The sequence below is a fragment of the Austrofundulus limnaeus genome, unplaced genomic scaffold (genome assembly GCF_001266775.1).
Source record: "Austrofundulus limnaeus strain Quisiro unplaced genomic scaffold, Austrofundulus_limnaeus-1.0 Scaffold6, whole genome shotgun sequence".
In the NCBI taxonomy this organism is placed as follows: domain Eukaryota; kingdom Metazoa; phylum Chordata; class Actinopteri; order Cyprinodontiformes; family Rivulidae; genus Austrofundulus; species Austrofundulus limnaeus.
The window spans coordinates 985,050-1,005,422 of NW_013952408.1; the positions used below are offsets into that span (position 1 = coordinate 985,050).

The 20,373-nt window shown below is 36.2% G+C and overlaps 1 protein-coding gene across 2 annotated transcripts in view; it reads left to right on the forward strand.

The window, feature by feature from the left end:
• The window catches only part of pth1r (parathyroid hormone 1 receptor), a 47,961-nt gene that overhangs the window by 14,570 nt on the left and 13,018 nt on the right, over nt 1-20,373 (forward strand). For both annotated transcript variants that reach the window (XM_014029453.1, XM_014029459.1), the window contains 4 exons: nt 9,136-9,238; nt 17,023-17,133; nt 17,372-17,493; nt 19,433-19,527. In XM_014029453.1, the coding sequence (XP_013884907.1) occupies nt 9,136-9,238; nt 17,023-17,133; nt 17,372-17,493; nt 19,433-19,527 (431 nt within the window). The remainder of the gene's footprint in view (nt 1-9,135; nt 9,239-17,022; nt 17,134-17,371; nt 17,494-19,432; nt 19,528-20,373) is intronic.

The following is a 20,373-nucleotide window of genomic DNA, read 5'->3' on the forward strand; positions in this document are numbered from 1 at the left end:
ATCCATCCATCCATCCATCCATCCATCCATCCATCCATACATACGTACATACATACATACATACATACATACATACATACGTACATACGTATGTACGTACATACATACGTTACCTTTTACCCACTTCTTCCTTTTAAGGTCATGGGGGTCACTGGTGCCCATATCCAGCAATCAATATGCGAGGGGCCGGGTACACCCTGGACCGGTTGCAAGTCCATTACAGGGCTCCACACACATAACAATAAAAACTCATAAATATTACAGGTTTGGTGGTGTACAGCCACACAGTGAAGACAACACACCACACACCAACAAATTTCACTCACAAACAATAAGATGCCAGACGAGAAATCTTGCGAGGCCTCTCAAGATCAAACATGAGTCATCGTAAATAAATGTGGCAGACAAGGAAGAAGTTAYGGCAATAGTTTGTGGACTATTTTTAACAGAGTAAAAACAAAACRAAAAGATGTCTCWGAAGTCCAGCGGACTTTTTGGTGTGTCATGGCAGTTGTTTAGTTGTCTGTATTTTGAATTCGTTTCCTTGTCTGGTCAAGACAATCTAACATGTTTAATGTCCCCGATTTAAGTTTGGAATRAGCCCGAAGTCCTTCTAAGCCAACTAGATCACTACTAGATCACTAATAACACACCAGACACGGCAGGAAGATCTCATAAGATTATCTTTAAAGCCATCACGATTATTGGAGTGTTCCTACGATTGTTGGAAAAACAAAGTCTGGATAAAAGTCGGAAGTTGCCGTGTGAACCCAGCATTAGACGTTTCCCTCATGTTTGCTACCTGAAAGTCCTTACCTCATTCTCCAACAGGTGAAGTTGTGAAAGTTTATCTTTTTGATGAAAAATTTCTTTGTTCTGTCCCCAAAAAGCACATGAGGAGAAAACCATAGATGCATGGAGCTACAGAAAATCTGTAAAAGAGACAAGTTTTACATCTTACAGTCATGGTGTTGCTGGTGAAACCACTGTTGTTCCTTTTGTTTGACAATTGTCATACAGAAAACATATGACAAGATTTAAATGTATAAGTGACTATAACTGCTATCCAAGATGAAGCATGATGTCATTGGTCAAAAGGTTTCTAGTTTTAGAACTGTTGGCACATTATTTGTCCCTTAACTCTTCCTGTTCTTATTGTTTGGACCAGTAATGAGGATTATCAAGGTTCCTTAGATTTTCATTTGTCAGTGAGCCAGCAAATGGTTGTTCATTTATTAGTGTTTTATATTTTTATCATGCTTTTGTCTCTTTTTTAGATTGTAGGATGTTTTTCCTATAAAAGCACCACAATCAAAGTGACCATCTGTGCAAGGTTGACAGGTTAACAGCCACTTCAGCAACTCTGCGCAGCATTAGCAGCCAATGAGAGACGCCTTGTGGTTAATTAAGGGGTGCCTAATTAGTCCAGAATATTCTGGCTTCGTTTGATAGGCAGTCAGAAGTGTAGGAACAGTGTCCTTGTCTTTTTAACAGTCAGCAGGATACTTGATTTGCCTTTAGTTAGCAATGAAGGAATAACTAATTGGAGTGTTCGCCTCTACATGTGTCACCTTTTAATATTTCATTGCCACTCAAGTCTGTAACTGTTTCTGTTCCACTGATGGAGTGGACTTCAGCTCTTACCATTTATGGCTGAGGAGGTTTTTTTTTTCTAATTGTCTATAAGGTTATTCTTAAGCAACTATTTTTTCAACAATTAATTAGGAGTGAACAATGCTCCTTATTGTCTATTTTTCTTCTTGTCACACAGTTCAGAKCTCCCTGATTGTGGTCAGCAGACCCTATTGTGTTCTCTTTGTTGACAATGCAACGCTTTTAAKACCTCGCTTGAACTAACAGCATTACCTGCATGCTGAGACTGCCCAATTGTTTTGTACATTCAGTGTTTTTTTTCAGTCTCTCGCACTTTTGTTTTGTGATGTCAGTGTAAAAATTTAGGTTGGAAAACTACTCAAAGCCAAATAATGGGGATGCTGACCATCCAGCAGGATTCTGCATCGGAGTTCTGCAAACAGTCTGTTTTCATGTAGAAACTGGAGCGATGAAACTGAGCAGTAATCATTTTACCTGATTTGATTGGCAGCTCTTAATTTTGAAAGTTTTTTGTGAACAAACAAACAAAAAAAGACTTTCTGAAAGGTTAGCTTAGGTTAAAAGCTTAATTAAACGTTAATGATTATATTAGAACGAGTTTGTTCTAAAAACAAGGATGTAGCTTTTAGCTTTTTTTGCCTAAACTACTTTGCATGATTAAGTAAGTACTCAGACTTTATTATCCATCAAAAATACATTTTTCAGCATATAAATCTAATCTAAATGATTAGGTTTAAATGGATGACGTGTATTTTTTTTAATCAAAAAAGCTGTCTGAATTCTAACAAGAACGCTGACGTGATTTTATCAGCAGATGTCATTGAAAGGATTATAGACTAATTTTGTTGCCAAACTGTGACTAAAACTGAATCATGTTTCATTTCTGATGAAAAATCTGTACAACAAAACTGCATAACCTGTAAAATCTATGAAAAATGTGCTGAGAGTAAATACATGTTAAAGGTTTGCATTTATAAAGCTTGTTTTGGTGCTGAAATGCACTGATCTGCAGTGACATTAAACAATAAAAATAACCTACATTTTTAATTAGACACAGTTGTAGCTTTAAGCTTTTGATGATTGCATTTAAATGTGCTTTACTGTACAGGAGCAACAGTCTTTAGCCAGTTCATTGAATTGCAGCAGTTTATTGTCCAAGAACAACACATTAATAGGTATGAATGATGCCTAAAAACAACAACAACAACACGAAGTTTCCATCTGAAACAAGAGTGGCGTTCTTGAAGCTTGCGACCAGAGTAGGGTATAATTAGGAGCTAAATGCTGCCTTAAGTCAGAATGTGGTCTGCAGGCATTTCCAAAGGACAACCAGTCTTGTGGTTTGTGGTTTTTATCATCAAATGTAAAATTGCACAGTCGAAGAGGAGTGGCACTGACTCATAGAGTTCAGAATATCCAGGAACCTCATCCGCTAAAGCATTCATGTGGTACAATGTGTCAAAAGCAACGTATTCATCTTTTTTCCAGATTGTGGACCGGCCACACACGCAAWTTTTTTTTTTAAAAAAAGTAGATTCAGCAAAGTTGTAATTTTCTAGACCCCTTTATGGTTTGAAGAGAAAAACACAGAAAAGTCCAAAAACCAATGGGATCCATTTTTTAAAATTTGTTCAATTTTTTTGAAAACACGCCAACAACAAGGAAGTGAATGTTAGCCTATGGTGTAAAGAATGGCAAGCGACCAAAACAAGTACAGAAAACAAACATTGGACTGAATGCTCATAATAGGAGCGCTTTGCAGCAACCAGGATAAATATTATCCGAGTATTATTAATCATCCATGTGATGAAGTGTGATCTGCGGAGTAAAGTTTCGCTTTATAGCCGCATTAAAATCCTTTTGCCACTGAAGGATCAGCCAACAGTGAGGGCCATTATTGCATGGCTATGAGGTAATAGATTGATATTAATATGCTTAATGTTTCCAGTCAAAATATTCCAGATATATGATCAGAAGTTATTGTTGACTGTCAAAACGTAAAAAAATAATAACTATAATGAACCTGAATGAGACAACTTGTGGTTGCGAGTGTGTTTGTCGTTTCTGGCTGCCTAAATGCCCTTCTAAACAACTTTTGAATTGTTTAATCACTGATTATAAGGGAACTCTGCCTTGGAATAAAAACCAGTAATTAGAAACCCACAAGCTCTATCTCACTCTTCCACAYGTTCTACAAACACATGTAGGCACAAACCGGCTGCTGAAATCTTTGTTGTTATTCGTCTGAAAGATGTTGAATTTTTATGACATGATCGGTTTATATTTAGAACAAATTGCAACTTTTTGATAAAATAGTGCATTTCATTTGCACAAAAAGAAAAAAAATGTTCTAAATGTTTGTCCTTGAAATTGAGGTTGAGACATTTCTCAAGTGGCTCTCATCTCTGATTTGCTCCTGTCGGTTTCAATCAGCATCTGGATGTATTTTGGGTAACACTTTACAATAAGGTACACAAAAAAAGCTTAACTACTGAGGAACTACTCAGGGACTACTGGTTCAGGTTGGAGAGGATTTCTAAAAGCCAGCTGCTGTTTTGGCTTTTCTTAGAGTGATCTATAGCCTATGGAAAGACYTTTACTTGTCATTTTTGGGAAACAGACAACATTGCTGAGGTTGGAAAATGATATAACGTTATGAYTGAATGTTATAAAATGTTTCACAACTGTGAATGAAAAGGGTAGGATGGCAGTGGCTCAGTTTAGCATCCGAGAGAGAAGGTTGCCTGATCAAATCCCGGCTCGGGACCTATAGATTATTTTCTCCCWGTGCACATGTGTTCTGGCTGCCTAAATCACTCCAGTTTCCTCCCACAGACCAAAAACATGAATGTCAGGCTARTTGGTAACTAAATTGTCCCTAGGTGTGAGTGAGACAATAAATGGTTGTTTGTCTCWAYGTGGCCCTGTGATGGACTTGCGACCTGTMCAGGGTKYACACACTCCCTTGCACTGTGAAATCTGGATATGGGCACTAATGACCCCTGTGAATCTGAAATGGAGTTTTATGGATGGATGGAAAGGGTGTTAGAGTACTTGCAAATAACTTGACATTTTATTTTGAAAAACTGACAGATTTTATGTTATGGCTTCTCTTCAGTGATTGGTACAAAGACAAACATCTTTTTTAATTAAATCTTTTTGCCATGACTTCTGCAAATATTTTGTAGAACTTGTTACATTTATAGCATTTAATAGATTACTATAAAAGACAATTGTCTTGTTTAATTCTTGAGTCTACCATTATTTCACAAAACCCACCATAYGACTCTCCTTTGTATTCTTAGCTATTAAACCTTTTTAACTAAACTAACATGTTTTAGGCCACAATTCCGTGATCCATTTAATTGAAATGAGTAATACTTATAAGACTTCAAAGTTTTCTTATTTTACTGGCCTAATTTTCTGCAYAAGTAACAAGCAGGAACAAAATGTTTATTTWATTTTTGCAAATTTTACAATGAATCTAAGACAAAATCAGATGTTTTATTGCTTGGCCATTCAGAAAATAAGATTAAAACAATACATCTAATGAGATCCACCCACATTTTATTGCTTAGTAATACTAGTAACTCAGTCRTTATCAACTTATGATGATCTATTTCCTGAAAACATTAAACATTAGGTTTAATTTCCAGTTTCAGCTCTTTCATTCCCACTTCACATTTGAGTCAGTGSCGATTATTACCTCCAGAATTTTGCAGGCTTTGTAGTCTTTTTGAACTTTCAAGATTTTCTATTGTTTCCTATGAAAATCTATCTCACAGTGTATTTAGCTCTCTGATTCACAGCTCGGCGTTTCAGGAAATTACTTTGGTTAACCACAGCTTTGAAAAAAGAAGAAAAAAACAAGAAAGAGAAGAAAAGTCTGAACACAATGACGGCATCAAGTCGTGTACCATAAACCCAGAGTCTACACTCAGCATATGCATGACGCCTGTTCACAGGATTATTTTTGATGTTCTATTGAAATATATTGTAGATGTGACTTGATATTTAAAAATCAAGAAATATGGACTAAGGATAATCAAGTTAAAGTGAGATATATGTCTTTATTTACAACATAAGCCACAATTATTCATGTGACGGACTGCATAACKTTAGAAAAAATGTTCCTCTGCTCTCATTCATCGAGCTGCAGTTTGTGAAGACAAACAAAAACTTGTGGTTTCTTCCAGCAGAGTTTGTATTCTAGTGAGCGGTGATGGAAACACACAGATATATGCAATGTGTATTTCTCTCCTTTTTTTTCTTTCATTTTGGCTCACACTCAAAAGCAGCCAACAAAAAGAATACTGTGTTTGGAATCAAAAGCTCTAAAAAGAGAATGCATGTTTCTCTCTGTGAGAGTTGTGTGTTTACTCTTTAGAGGTTTAGGCGCCGGCCAGAAAAGGAGGGATAGTTTTCAGAAATAATCCGGGCACACTTATTACCCAGGATATTTTTTTCCCCTAGAATTTGGAAATGAGACTTTTATTCACCTAAATATTTCACAAGAGGTTTGAGCTGAACTGTGAAGGTTAACATTTCCTTTTAGTTGACTTTCCAACCAAMATCTAACTTGTAAAAATAAATGTATTTACTTTTAAGAGATTGCGATGACAGTGATATTTGTGTTTCYTGAATAAATTCACAATATTTGGAAGCCATTTTTAAGTTCCTGTTGGTTGAACTTTTACCCAAACTAACACTGGGCAGGTATTTAGATGAAAATAGTGTTAATGTCTCTGGAGCTGTCAGTGGAATATTCTATACTGACAGACTTAGCACAGTAAACAGGTTGTACCTATCCTTGTTCGCCTGTGGTGAAATGTCGTTCCATCTGTGGTTGTTTACTGTGCAAAACCATAAACGTCTTCATTCTGAAGCCCTATTCAGCTCTCAGACTGGACATCCTTATTTCTGTGCTGAAAGTAGTGAAAATATTGATGGATTGAGGTATTGTGGGTTTGTATGGAGAAAACCCACAACGGYTTGCTATTTTGCCGTTTATTTTTAAGCCGACAAAATTGTGCACTTGCATGAAAGACAATAAATGCACATACTTTCYCCCTCAAACCTGGACGATTTAGAAGTTTGAAAAAACATCCCAAGTTAACTGTAGTTGGTTTTTGTCACCAACTGTGACAAAATTCATTTTAGACAGTGTTAAAATATTGAGCAATTTCCACTTTTACATACATGATGAAGAAAAATTGTGCACATTGTAGTTTCCCAAATTTGTTTGAGAGCTGTAGATTTGTTTAAAAAATAAAATGCGTGAATCAACCTGTGTTTATTTTCCTTGGTTTTCTAKTGTTTCTGTGTTCCTCTGTGTATCCCTCCCCTGCTGTCATTCCTCCAGCCCCGCCCACGCTCACCTGTTTGCTCTTGTGTCTCCTCCAGGTGTTTYTTGTTGTCCTTAATTTGTTTGCCTTTATATTCTGTGTCCTGTCTTCAGTGTTTGTCCGTTCATTAGCAGCCAGTGAGGTGTCTCTGTGTTCCTCGTGCTGTGTGCTGTTTTCCCACCCTGAGATCTTGTCAGTGTTTTTGAACTGCCTTGCCASTCTTTTTGTTTAATACAAATTTTGTTAMCTTTTTGGATTTTCGCCTGCGCCCTGGGTCATTCTGCACAYGTSCTTACACAACCAGCATCATCTGTAATCATATAAATGTTAAGTTTTTTTCTCTCACACATGAAACAAGAACAATATTCCAACTTTTTAATGTGGAGCACATTTTACATCTGCATAAGAAACCAGTTTGCATTTTTTTTATGGTGAGAGGCAACATTAAGCACAATAAATGTTTGCAAATTATTGTTTCTTTAAATGCAATGCACTGACAGTGGCTTTTTAGAGGCATGCACACTTTATGACATCATCAACATTATATATTTTCTTCAGTGTTTTGTGTACAACTAGTTTGTTGACATATATTGTTCTTTTTTAACTTTTATTTGAGCTGGAAAAGGTTGCGGCGAAGACATGTTAGTTATGTTTTAGTGTTTCTGATCAGTCTCTCATCCTCGCTTCGAGGTGTTAATGGGCTACTTCCTATCAAATCATTTTCCATTTTGTTGTTTAATGAAAATGGGAGCCAGTTTAATTTGTCGCATCAAATAAAATACACAAATTATGGAGAACCAAAACTGGCAAAAGTTAAGATAAAAGCAGAAATATATAAATGGCCCAATACATAAATACTCTTAAAATGCACCAATTATTTTTAACAAGGAGATCTGTCCCTCGTGTTTTATAACTTAATTGATATTCACATTTTTTTCTAGCCTAGTWATGACAAATGATATATTTTAGCACATAATAAAAATTTGACTGTTTTTAAAAAGATGAATTTTGGTTGTCTGCTTTTTGCATGTAGATGTGTTTGTGTCGCTTAAATAGTTTTATTATTTTTATTGTTTTTTTTCCCACAAAGTTTTTATTTCCATGTTTTGTTTTGTTTTTTGTTTTGTTTTTGTCTCCTGTTTTTGCTTTACCTTGTGCATTTCTGCCTCATTACACAAATCAAATAAGGTGGGCTGCCCTCTAGGGTCAGCTCCTCTAAAATATGAAGAAACAGGGCATTCAGATCCACTGTGCATGCTTGTGCTGCCTCAGTTTAGCCTAAAGCTTAAAGTTTAGTTAAAAACAATGATAAGCAGGCAAAACTCTTATCTGTGCCTTTGTTTTAAACCAAATTTAAAAAACAAAATCATTCTCCCTCACATGTAGTGACAATTTAATGTCATCATATAAACTAACATTCTTGTTTTTGGTCAGTAGGAGAAAACCGGGATATCTGAAGTAAAACCACTCGAGCATGGGCAGAACATGCCACACAGAAAAGGTTGGAGGCAAATCTGCGATTTTCCAGCTGTGAGGCGACAGCGCTATTCACTGCTTTGCTGTCCCACCAAAAACCAAAAACATCTTCAGATAATAAAAAAGTCACTTCTCTTTCCTTTAAACCTTTGCCATACAGCTGCGAAGACAGAAATAAAAACACTGCTTAGCTCATAAATGCTTTTTGACAAATCCACGGATGCGGTTTGCTGCAGTCTGACCTTCCAGATACCAAAAAATGCTGTTTAACATTCCTGGCCACCATGTTGCTCACATTCAAATTCCTTTTGATGAAATGTCACTAGTGTTTCTTTCAGGTTATATGTCCCTGAGGGAGGAAAATGTTATTGTCCAGTTCATAGCACTGAGAGCAGGGCTGCAAAGAGCAGTTACAGAGCATTCAAACAACAGTGGGGGGAAAAGCATGGGTATCACCAAAACAATGCAATTATTTATTTTATTTATTTTTTTCCTAGTAAAGTTTAGGGGAAAAAACTTTGCTGAAGAACCAGGGAGTTTCCTACATGTTGTATTACTCATTAATGTTGTAAACAATGTGTCAGTTGGTATTGGGCTTTTGTCTGTATTCATGTAGCAAAGCACAACATCTTATAACTTTTATTAATATATATATATACATATATATACATGTTTGTATTTTTTGTTTGTTTTTTTGCAGGTCTATGCAGATGACGTCTTGACAAAAGAGGAGCAGATAGGCCTGCTGTTCAGAGCCAAGCAGAAGTGTGAGAGAAACATCAAGTCAAAGGCCAAAATTCCAGGTAAGTGATGAAAAAATATTTGCTTTGCAAACTTTCTGCTGCAGCATGCATACTGTTAACATTTTGAGAATTATTACAACTTTAAAAAAAGGTTGTTTTTTTTTTCTGCTGAAGTTAAATAAATCTGATTTTTGGAGACCTACACGAGCATAAAAACTCCAGACATTTTGTGAATACTTTAAATGCATGATTTTAAAATCTAAAAATAACAAATACAACAAGCTATCAAAAATAATCCAAAAGACGGATCCTGACAGGCTGAGCCACCGAGGAAGTTCTTCAGTGAGTTCTAGCTCAAGAGTTTCCAAAGAGAGCGCACTAAATCCCACCCCAAGGGGTTCCCAGAACAGAGGCTGTYAGCTGCAGATTTTAAATTCATTCTACAAGCCAGGGGGTGGCATCAGACAGAGGCAAAGAGGAAGTGAGAGAGGAGAAACCAAAGTTCTTATTTGTTAAAAATGTCATGCAAACTGCTTAATCATTAGGGCCAGATGATAACAAAAGTCTCCAAAGACTGTTTTGTTTTCTTGACTGGGGTCAGCACCTTCTATTTCTGCTGATTCTAGGAATTTGAAATTGTAGAGTAGCTGTTATAGCTCTTACTATCTGTAACTGTCTAGTTGGAAAAAAAGGTTTAAAATTTTAATGTGTTCAAATCAAAAAGTAATTTTGAGTAGTTGCTTAGCAGTCAGGGGCAGAGTTAGACTTTATTGCAAGGGGCAGCACAGGGGTAGCCAAGGTGCCTTTTTTTAAGGGAGCACAAACAAATAAAAGAAAGCACCCTTGGTTTAAAAAGAAATAAATGTCGACCACAGCTGCATTCAAGTGGTTTTATTTAAGTTGTTTTAAGAAATATTGGTGAAGGAGCCAAAAAGAATTTTTACCAAATTCTAACTCTGCTAAAAATTCAAGATGACTATAGCTAACTTTAAATGGCATAATWAAGCCCATTTAAAAATTATTAAGATGGAATTTGTTATGGGGTAACTAAAATGATTGCATTCTGGGCCAATGCTAACCACAAATTAAGCCAAGAACTACACTATCYATCCATCCATTTTCTGTACACGCTTAAAGAGCTATAGTTCAGCCATTTTTGAACTTACTGCTGAAAATTTATGCWGTGCARTAGTATCAGAGAACAATCTTTAACAGAATCTAAATGCAAAAACAAAATCCAAGATCCTCATCCTCTTGGTAATTATTAGGGGGTGGCACCTGAGGTGGCCAATCAGCTACCAGGGGTGGCACTAGCTACCCCAGCCTCTCTGGCACAGTCCCTGTTAGCAGTTCAGTGTGGACCAACAGTGACAGTAAAAAATAAAAATAAAAAAATAAAAATATTTGCTTGTATTGTCCATTGAAGGCTTTTCCGAAGCTGGGATTGAAGACAAAGCTGATTCTTGGATGCTTGGGCACCAATTTTGTGAAAGTTGGTGTCCATTTTCCATCAGAACCATTACGATAATAATACAGTAATCTCTGCCTTTGTGGTTGCTGTATTATTCTCCCTGGATTGTTTTGAATTCCAATTCTTTAGCCAAGCCACTCAAAAATATTTTTCCTGTCGACCCCAGTAACAGTGCGGTCGCCCTAAATTTTCTGACCGTCCAGACGCTACCCCTTGCAAATGAAACTCAAAATTAAAAACATACCAGGCTCAGAACACAAAAAAACTATTGTTGACTATTCCCTCTCGTCACATTCCTTGTGTGTTATTGCCCAACTTTTTATGGTTTTGATAAACGTTAACTAACTAACATAAATCTAAAACCATATTAAAAAGAAACAATATCTACCACAAAGAACTGCGGGGGTTGAAAAACATCCTGTTTTGACAGGGAATGTGTTACAACACGGAGTTTTTTTCTCTCAAAGTGTGAAGAGTCCAAAGATCAAAACGCAGAACAGAGAAATCAGTCAAACATCATTTTTTTTTAGGAGAATCTGTTGCTTATCTTACCAATTTGATGTAAATCTTTTCAAGCGTCAAGTGATTTGTAGTGTCATACAGCAAACTGAACCTTTWTTTTCAGTTCAACATTTTGAGAAATATGACACATAATACTTCGGAAGAGCTTTAAGAAGTTAGATGATAACTTTAAAACATCTCCAAAGTATAAACAGCTTTTTGTGATGAATGAACGTTAAGTGAAWAAACGAGATGCCAAAATCTATTCAAAGGCTTCACAGAAAATGATTTGCTCCGGCTTGCGTAACTTTTAACAAATAACATTTACACATTAAGACACATTACTGTAAATGAATTCGAGTTAGCCAAAAGGCTGTTTTCATCTGTTCTCCCTACAAGTAGTAAAACTGTCAAACACAGCACACAAAAAAAATATTTTAGAATAAAAAATATTAACAACATATTCCTTTTAGTAATTAAAATGTCTGTTATGCCATATCTATTCTTTGATTTATCATTTGTTGATCCATTTTTTAAATTCATTGTCAAACATTTAGATGTTTGTTCATTTATATTTGGCTGTTTGGAACTTCATCAAGAAAACAAACTAGTGAAAGATGATTTAATCTGAAACTGAACACGAACTGCTCAAGACCAGTGTGTGTGCTGAGTGCATGTTGGTGGGTGATGAAACTTGGATTAAAGACAGAGGATTTTTTTGACTCTGAAAACTGTGACTTCAAGTTCAACAAACCTGGCTGAGACATTAATCTGTGTTTGCAGAACACCCCTGTGGTGGAGTGCGTCGCACAGCAGTCAGTGTGTGCACCACTGGCTGTTGGGATGGAGCAGGATTTATTTCCTTAACGTTTAAATGAATTTAACTGAAATTAACGTTTTAATGAAAGTTTGTTTTTAAAGAAACTGAGCCTGAAGAAGCTTCCGATGAAGTAATGATAAATAATTACCATAATTAATCACTTAATGATTATACAATGTAATAAATTCATAGAAAACCAATATTTAAATATGCTTTAATGGATAATCAGGGTAAAGACATTATAATAAAATGTTAACGTTTCCATTCACATCAGACATTAAATGGTTTGCAGCACATAATGGTCTCTGACTGCAGTCTTCCTGCTGGATTAAATAAAAACACTGAACTTCTCAGTTCATCTTCCTTCTTCTGGCTACATGTTAATCCCTTCAGTGGGATGTGTGTGATAAAGCAAACACAATGTTATGTCCTTTCTCTTGCCCTTCACTATAAGCAGCATCAATTAAATCAGATTAGTGACAAAACTATCATCTGTGTTTTTCAGATCTCAGTTGGTTCTTTTCTGGTTTTTTTTTTTTTCATTTAATTTTTTATTTTTTGTCAAATTAACATAACTGCGCAAACATCGTCTCACATATTTAGTTTAATTTAGAATGTGGCATGGTGTTTTATAGTTGTCAAAACCTAATCTTGTCAAGGATAAACTTGTGCATACCTCTCATGGGTCTGTTTGAGAGCTGTTTAGTTTCCCCCAGTGTGACTTTAAATCTGTACCTCTCATGGGTAGTAACAGCTGCTGTCCTCATTTTCATCATTTGGGCCAATTTAGGTAATAGATGTTGCTAGTTTGGCAGCCATTATGCTAACTTGTTTCAAGTAAACAGCAGCTCTCAGTTTAAAACAAAGCAGTTAGTTTTCATTTATACGTAGCTTTATGTCTATTAAGTTTGATTGATGAAAATTGGTTTCTTTAAAAATGAATTAAATAAAAAAGGGTATTAATATTTCAATTCACAGTAAAATAAAAAAATGACTTCATGCATTCAAGTTGCAGCGCTGCGTTTTATTTACACATTTTGCTGGTTGGAAATCAGAAAGGATTTTGTCTCAGGATCTGGACTAACAAGTCCATCAGGAGTGTTTGACAGGGACTTTACCAAATGCTTCTGGTGCTGCTTCAAGGATAACTCACTTGATCAGTTTATGATGCTGTATGAGAAGCTGCAGYTGTGTACGGTGTGTCACTCATTCTGCATGCAGTGGCTGTTTTCTAATCATTTTTGAAAGGTAGAACATATCTCTTTAATTATATAATAAAATCCAGACTAAACAAGATAATTATCTCTCTGATGTGATTGTACTATTTACTGACAATTAGGCTTTTTAGTTTTTCTTCTATATAACTTGTTGACCACCATGATGATTCATTGGATAATTGTTGTGGAAATCTTTATTTTACCTAGACAGAAACATGAGATCAAAGAAYAAAAAGTACTCCATGATCAGGATTTATTGCAATTGCAAGACACACACCATGTCACACAGGGCAGTGGTACATGAAATGTGTGCCCTGAGGCAGTTTCAAATACACACATTTATACAGTATGTTATCCAAACAGACAATCTTGTTGCAGAAACTGGGCCAAGGAGAGAATGATGTTTGATAAATAGATACTGTCCCGATCTTCAAACACTTTGTCCGAGAGAAAACAGAAGATAAAGAGTAAAATCATAAAACCTGATGACATTTTAAGGTAAGCAAAAGAGGTCACTGACTCTTGGCCTGAGATGAAATGTAAGACTTTAAAGCAGGGGTGCCCAAACATTTTCCCTGAGAGGGCCAAAATTAAAAAAACATTTTCCCTGAAAGGGCCAAAATTAAAATCAATCTGWGGGCCACGGGCCGAATGCAATAAAATAAGAAATGCAAATACTTAAGTAAAGTTGTTTTAGTTTTTATGATTTAGCTAGCAGCCGGTGTGGTTGCCCACATTCTTTAGTTTTTGTTTTTCAGCCCATGGACATGTAATGGAGAAAATTCAACGTATTCTCAGGCAGCAAAGGCTCATGGGCCTTTTCATAATTTAAAATTTGAGTATATGTGGTTTTGAAAGGTGTGCAAATCTATAAATGGGATTAAATCTAATCTAAATGTCTCTTGTAATTACTTGTGTTTTATATTTAATCTGAACATAATTACAATCTGGTAACCAGGACAACTGCTGATGGGCCAAACCAAATGGCTTGGCGGGCCAATTTTGGCCCGCGGGCCCCAATTTGGGCACCTCTGCTTTAAAGGATAATTTATTTTTCCAGGACAATAATCACCCTGTTTGTCAGTCAGGATCCAGCGGTCTTGCAGGATCTCAGGATCTTTTTCAATCACCATAAACCCTCAATGTTATTTTTCATTTCGGCTTTCTGTTTTTATGTGTTGAACTGTCTCAGGGTGGCGGTTTGCACAGCGTGGGATCGTGTATGCTTTAGCTGAGCTTCAAACAATTGTTCTTACGCTGCCTTTTATAGGTGCCACGTTTGTCAGAACACCACAAAAGGATTTCATATCAGCCAATTCCTGATTTTGCCAGTGATGCATGCTGTTTAAAGTTCATTCTTCTTCTATGGTTCCTTTTTCCACACTGGCTTGTCGCCAAAAGGCAGAAATTCTTTGCTGAGATCACTTGTTCTGATTTACTACCAGATATTTTGTTGTTTAATCGCAGAAAACAATTCTGATGCTCACTGGTCCCCAKCCTCCTGCCTTCTGCATATACATGTATATCTATAATCAGCTCTGCTGTGGTGTGGCCTTGAAGCTTTGTGGTTAGGTTAGGTTGTCAAATAAGACATTTTTTTTTTCATCTGGTGGGGTACAAGAACTTTAAAACTGTGTGTACAGGTTAAGAGTGAAAGAACTGGGTGACCCAGGAATCTAAAAACTCTTACTGTATATCTCCTTTTTCTTTGAGTTATGGTCTTTTACTTCATATTTGTTCTTTAAATACACAAAAAGTTATTACATTGCTGAGACAATGTTTTCTTTGAGGGGGGAATGTTGAGGTTTGCCTGGAGAGGACAGTGGAGGGATGTGGGTTCAAATCCCCAAACCCTGCAGTGTGAAAATAGCTCAGCCCTGAAAGCTTGTGGTTTTGGGTGTAGAATAACACCGTGAGTCATTATAAAAGGTTGTATGCATCAGGAGAAAAATACATGATGTATTTTGACATCTGCAGGTCAGGATTCAAAAAAGCCGGCGCAGAAAAGAAAACGTTCAAAAAACCCCAGTGACATCATTAATACCAAAGTCGCATCATAGTCACGTTTATATTTAAATCGTGGTCAATGAATTTACGGGAAACTGCACGCTTGTGTGTGTTTAATGTTTAATTTGGGCTTGTTAGTAGGTGGTCCCACAGTAATACAAGCCATGGCAAAAGTAGAACAGCAATTCTACTTTTACTCCCAGGATGTGTGGTCAGTGTGATTTTTTTTCAAGACTTAAACTGTGTTTATCTCGATTCGGAGATTTGTAAGACCCAGTAAGCTCCACTCAGTCTGCTTTTTAATTCCATGCTGCCAGTGACAAGCAAATAAAAAGCAAGTCGATGTAGCGTTACATGCCTTTTTTTTATTTTTTCCTTTGGCAAAATAATGGATCGGCTGCATAGAGAGGATCATTTCTGTTTTATATACAGCTACTTATTAGTGGTTAAAGCGGGGCAGATGTTTTCAATAATGCAACATAAAAGCCAAGCCATGAAGAGGTTGTTTGCCAGAAYTTTGTGGGGAAAGGAATTTTACTTCCATTATTGGAGTGCTGAGATTATTGAGCTTACAATCTAGCTGAAAATTCTATCTACAAACAAAGAAAAAAATTGAGATGAGATGAGATGAGACACTTTCCCATAGTATTTTTTTCTATGTAACGTTTGTAAGAAAATTTTAGTGTTCGTTTTCTGAAATCGTGTCTTACCCAGGTATAAACCAGAGAAGATAAAATAAGATAAAACTTTATTGTCCACACAAAAATGGAAATTTTGTTTACATAAACAGTTTGATATCCCCATAAAAATAACAACATACAGCACAACATCATTAACAATTATCATAATGATTAAAAGAAAGAAACTAAAAGAAACTAAAACCACAATAATGTTGAATAGATTAAAACGTGAAGAAAATGGACAATACAAACTCCAGTACTRGGTTCTGAACGATGGCTTATAGCTCACGGCTGAAGCAACAACCAGCGCTGCTGGAAACACAGAAGTGCAGCTCATTTTAACRTGGTTCTTCAATGTCTGGCATGTCCCGTAAAACCTACGGCTGAGTCAAAGACACGCAAACAGAAATCACTTTCCTTATGGTTCATTAACGGTTTTTCTATGTGTTGACATGGTGTTTTAGGCATGTAACTAAAACTATTTTAATCAAGACATAACAATAATTACACAGTTTATGAAAATCAATACTTAAAAAGGAAAACTAGAAAATGGTGTAGTGCTTTTGCAATCAGTAAATGACTAATACATTTCTTCAAATTATTGGATTTATCTGAATTAGCTTGCATAGAGCACTATATAATACTGTCAGTGTAGAGGAACTTATAAATGAGATCCATTCACGATAAAWCCTGCATGATACCATTAGCAATAGAGCAATTATGGAAACTTGAAGCAGCTAACAATCAAGCCCTAATAAACACAATGATTCAGTTGACAGTTTGCAGCCTGCATACTCTGAATTTCATTATTCCAAATTTTGACTGTGTTGCAATAGATAGGAAGTGATGTATGCATGTTTTCTTCCGATGACTCGTGTTTTCCTCTAACCAAAGAAAAAAAATATCTAATTTATTGCGAGTCTTACCACAAATTACAGAGCTGCTTCAAAGTGCTGATTTACATAAACACCCAAGTTGTGCATCTGTCCCGCTTTTCTAAAAGGACAACAGAACCTTTAAAAAATACACTACAGCAGTTTTTTTTCCCCCTCTGTGGAGGTTCTTTTGAGATGAAATGTTGAAGTCATGTTTGAACAGCTTTTTGTGGCCTTGTTTTTAAAAGTCAACGTTGTTTCTTGTCTCTGCAGATGGTTTCTGCACACCGGAGTGGGACGGCATTGTTTGCTGGCCTCAAGGACCTCCTGGAAGCCTTGTGTCCACATCCTGTCCAGAGTACATCTACGACTTTAACCATAAAGGTAAAACCCTGAATGTTTCATCTCTGGACAGAGCAATGCTGTGATAATGTTCTTTTCCTTTTACATATATACACAATCATAGTCAGAACTCCTTCGGAGAGCTAATTTTCACCTTCGTTGTGAAACTGCATTTTCTACACGTGGATCTATTTATATGTTTTCTTRTGCAACGGGTTAATTATTCAGCTTCAGCTCTGTAATTAGAACTCAATGCTTTGATTTCTTCTGCGGTATCCAGGACTGGCATACCGCCGATGTGACAACAATGGAACGTGGGAGCTGGCCTCAGTCAACAAGACGTGGGCCAATTATAATGAGTGTGCAAAATTCCTTTACCATTACAACTATAGCCATGAAAAGGTGAGATCTTTCTCCTTGCTATTTGCATGCTCATGGACACGGCAGCATCCTCCTTATTAGGACCGAATGCCTCACCAGACAAAACTGTCATACTTAAGCTATTACAGCAGTTTAATATGCACTATTGCAGCCTGTAATTACAATTCTTTTGAAATGAGTAACACATTTGCAACATGCCCTCTAATTAATTAGCAATGTGAATGATAATAAAAAAACTTTTATAATTTTTTAATAACATGGAAGGATAATGACATTGTGGCAACATGGTTACTTAGTAATAATGTGTTTATAATTAGTTAAATTTCAGCTCAATTGCAAACCCACATCAGCTGTAATGGGGCAACTACAAAAATGCATGAATCAGGGCTAAACTCCTAATTTCTGGTCGTTTTTTCCCCCCACAAAAAAATAAATAAATAAATAAAACCAGCATGTACAAATTAGAAATGTATTTTTTTTTAGAAAACTTCAGAGATTTGCTTTCTTTTATGCCATCACATTAAAGCCTAAGGGTTTTCCTTCTTTTTTCATAAATTTTTGTCCTCCAAAGGCATCCATAAACGTCTGATGTTGGAGTCACGTTTTTATTAAATGTTCATTCTTGTCATTGTCTACAGAATAAATTGAAGGAAATTATATATATTATAGAAGCATGTCATAAACAGAAATCTGCTCCAAGTTTTACCACAGTAATTGTTATGTTTCGCTTCCTGTGTTTTGCTAGCCTCTTTTAGCCACATCATTATTTTCAAATTACCATTGAATTTATTTGAGCCGCTCCTGTTGCTGGTAACTACCTCTGTCGTTAAGAAACTCCCAGCCAGTTTCCACAGAATTTAAAAGAAAATGATTTAACTCCTCATGCTTAAACTCCCAATTGCATCMTTTTGTTCCTTTTTGTCTGTGCTTGTTTAACATTTTTTTCCATCATCTTCTGCACCATTTGAGTGATTTTTTATTATATCCTGGATCATTTTTAACTTYCATGTTGCACCTTTTTTCAACATTTGTGTTGCTTCTGCCATTGCTTGATCACTGCTGTGAGATTCCCAAAATCAGAAAGCGCTACARCTTTATCATTCCCTAACTACTTTTTTGCCACGAAGCAATAAAATACAGTTTTACTCATAATGAATTTAGATGTTTATGCTGATGYTTTTCCCAAGGGAGCACTTCCAATAGTTAATGATAAATAAATAAGCACAGACTAAAGCAAGCACAGCAAAAAAGAAAAAAAAAAGTCTGCTGTAGAAACTGCCACCACAACTGAGTCACATGTTTTCCTGGCACGAGATCCCAATGCTGAATAATAACAGCAGTGCTGTATCTTGTTACATGACAAGGGGCTCTTTGGCTCCTTAGCGTGTTGACACAGAGAAGGTTGTGGCTCAGTAAACGGTGTGTCCTCTCATTGCCAGCCTGCTGCTGGACGATCAAACTGCCCCTCCCAGCCTCTTTCACTTTCAAAATGTTCAAAYGCCTTAACTAAAATCTCCTTCACCAAGTAGCTAAAATCTTAAAGTGAATTTTTAAAGGTTTAAAACCTGTTTACTTGTTTTTATCTACAAACATTTTTTGAAAAGAACATAAAAAAGTTGAATTTTCCAGGTTTAGTTGAACTAAAAGCACTTTTATTGAACCTAAGCATGTAAAACTAGATGTTTTTATATTTATCTGGTTGTTTTACGCCCAGGATTTAAACTATTTTGTCACACATTTGACATAAAATTAAATAAGTATTCATACAACATGTATTTTATAAAATGATTATTATTGATGGAAATGAGGCTAAAAAAGTATGAATGTGCAAAATGTTTTTTTCTCTCTATTAAAAAAATACAAATATAGCATATTACAGTTCATTATAGGATGAAATCTCTGTGTTTCTCTGTGTGTTTTCGTCCCGTTGACATTCTAACAAACAATCCCTCTTCAACAGGAGGTCTTTCACCGTTTGTATCTCATCTACACAGTCGGGTACTCCATCTCCCTGGGCTCGCTCATGGTGGCCGTTGTCATCTTGGGTTATTTTCGGTGAGTCTGTGCTGTCGCTGATTATTTTTCGATCAGTGTTCTTAACCTTAAATGTTCCTGGGAGAGAGATGCTGACACCGGGTATGAAATTAAGGTCGCAGCTTTAGCACAAAGGGATCAGTTAAATATTGATTGAAAGCACTTTGAAAAAAATATCAATTTACTGAAGGATACAGCATCTATATCATCTGTCAGTTTCTTTCAGTGGTCAGTCACTGAATGCATTAGACTCAGAATCACTGTGACTACATTAATTATACAGCTGTATGAAGCATGACCTTTGACTTTTACCAGAATTATTTTAAGCAGGAGCAGTGTTCCTTCAGGCGTGCAGACATAAGACACATTATTTTCATGATGATTTCCAGTTTGGTTGACAAGCTACCAAAGCTTTGTCTTGATTTCCTAACTCCACTGTAGTGATGTGTGGCTCAATACTGAAATATCAATACCACCGATAAGAGAAGTTTATGCTCTAGTACAGGCATGGGCAATCCTGGTCCTCGAGGGCCGCAGCCCTGCATGTTTTACTTGTTTCTCTGCTCCAACACACCTGATTCTTCTTCTTCTTCTTCTTGGTTTTTATTGGCGGTTGGCAACAAACTTACAGTAGCATTACCGCCACTTACCGGTATGGAGTGTGGTTCGAGATGGTCTATATACTTTCACTTTCTACCTTTTCCCTCCACTAACTCCTGATTAAACATACCCTCACACATACACACCTGCTTATATTACCCAACTTTGATATTCTTTACACATTCACACCCAACTTGCTCTACTCATATCCTATGAAATAATTTCGTTTTTTTAAGATACCTAATAATTATTTGAATATGTCTACTC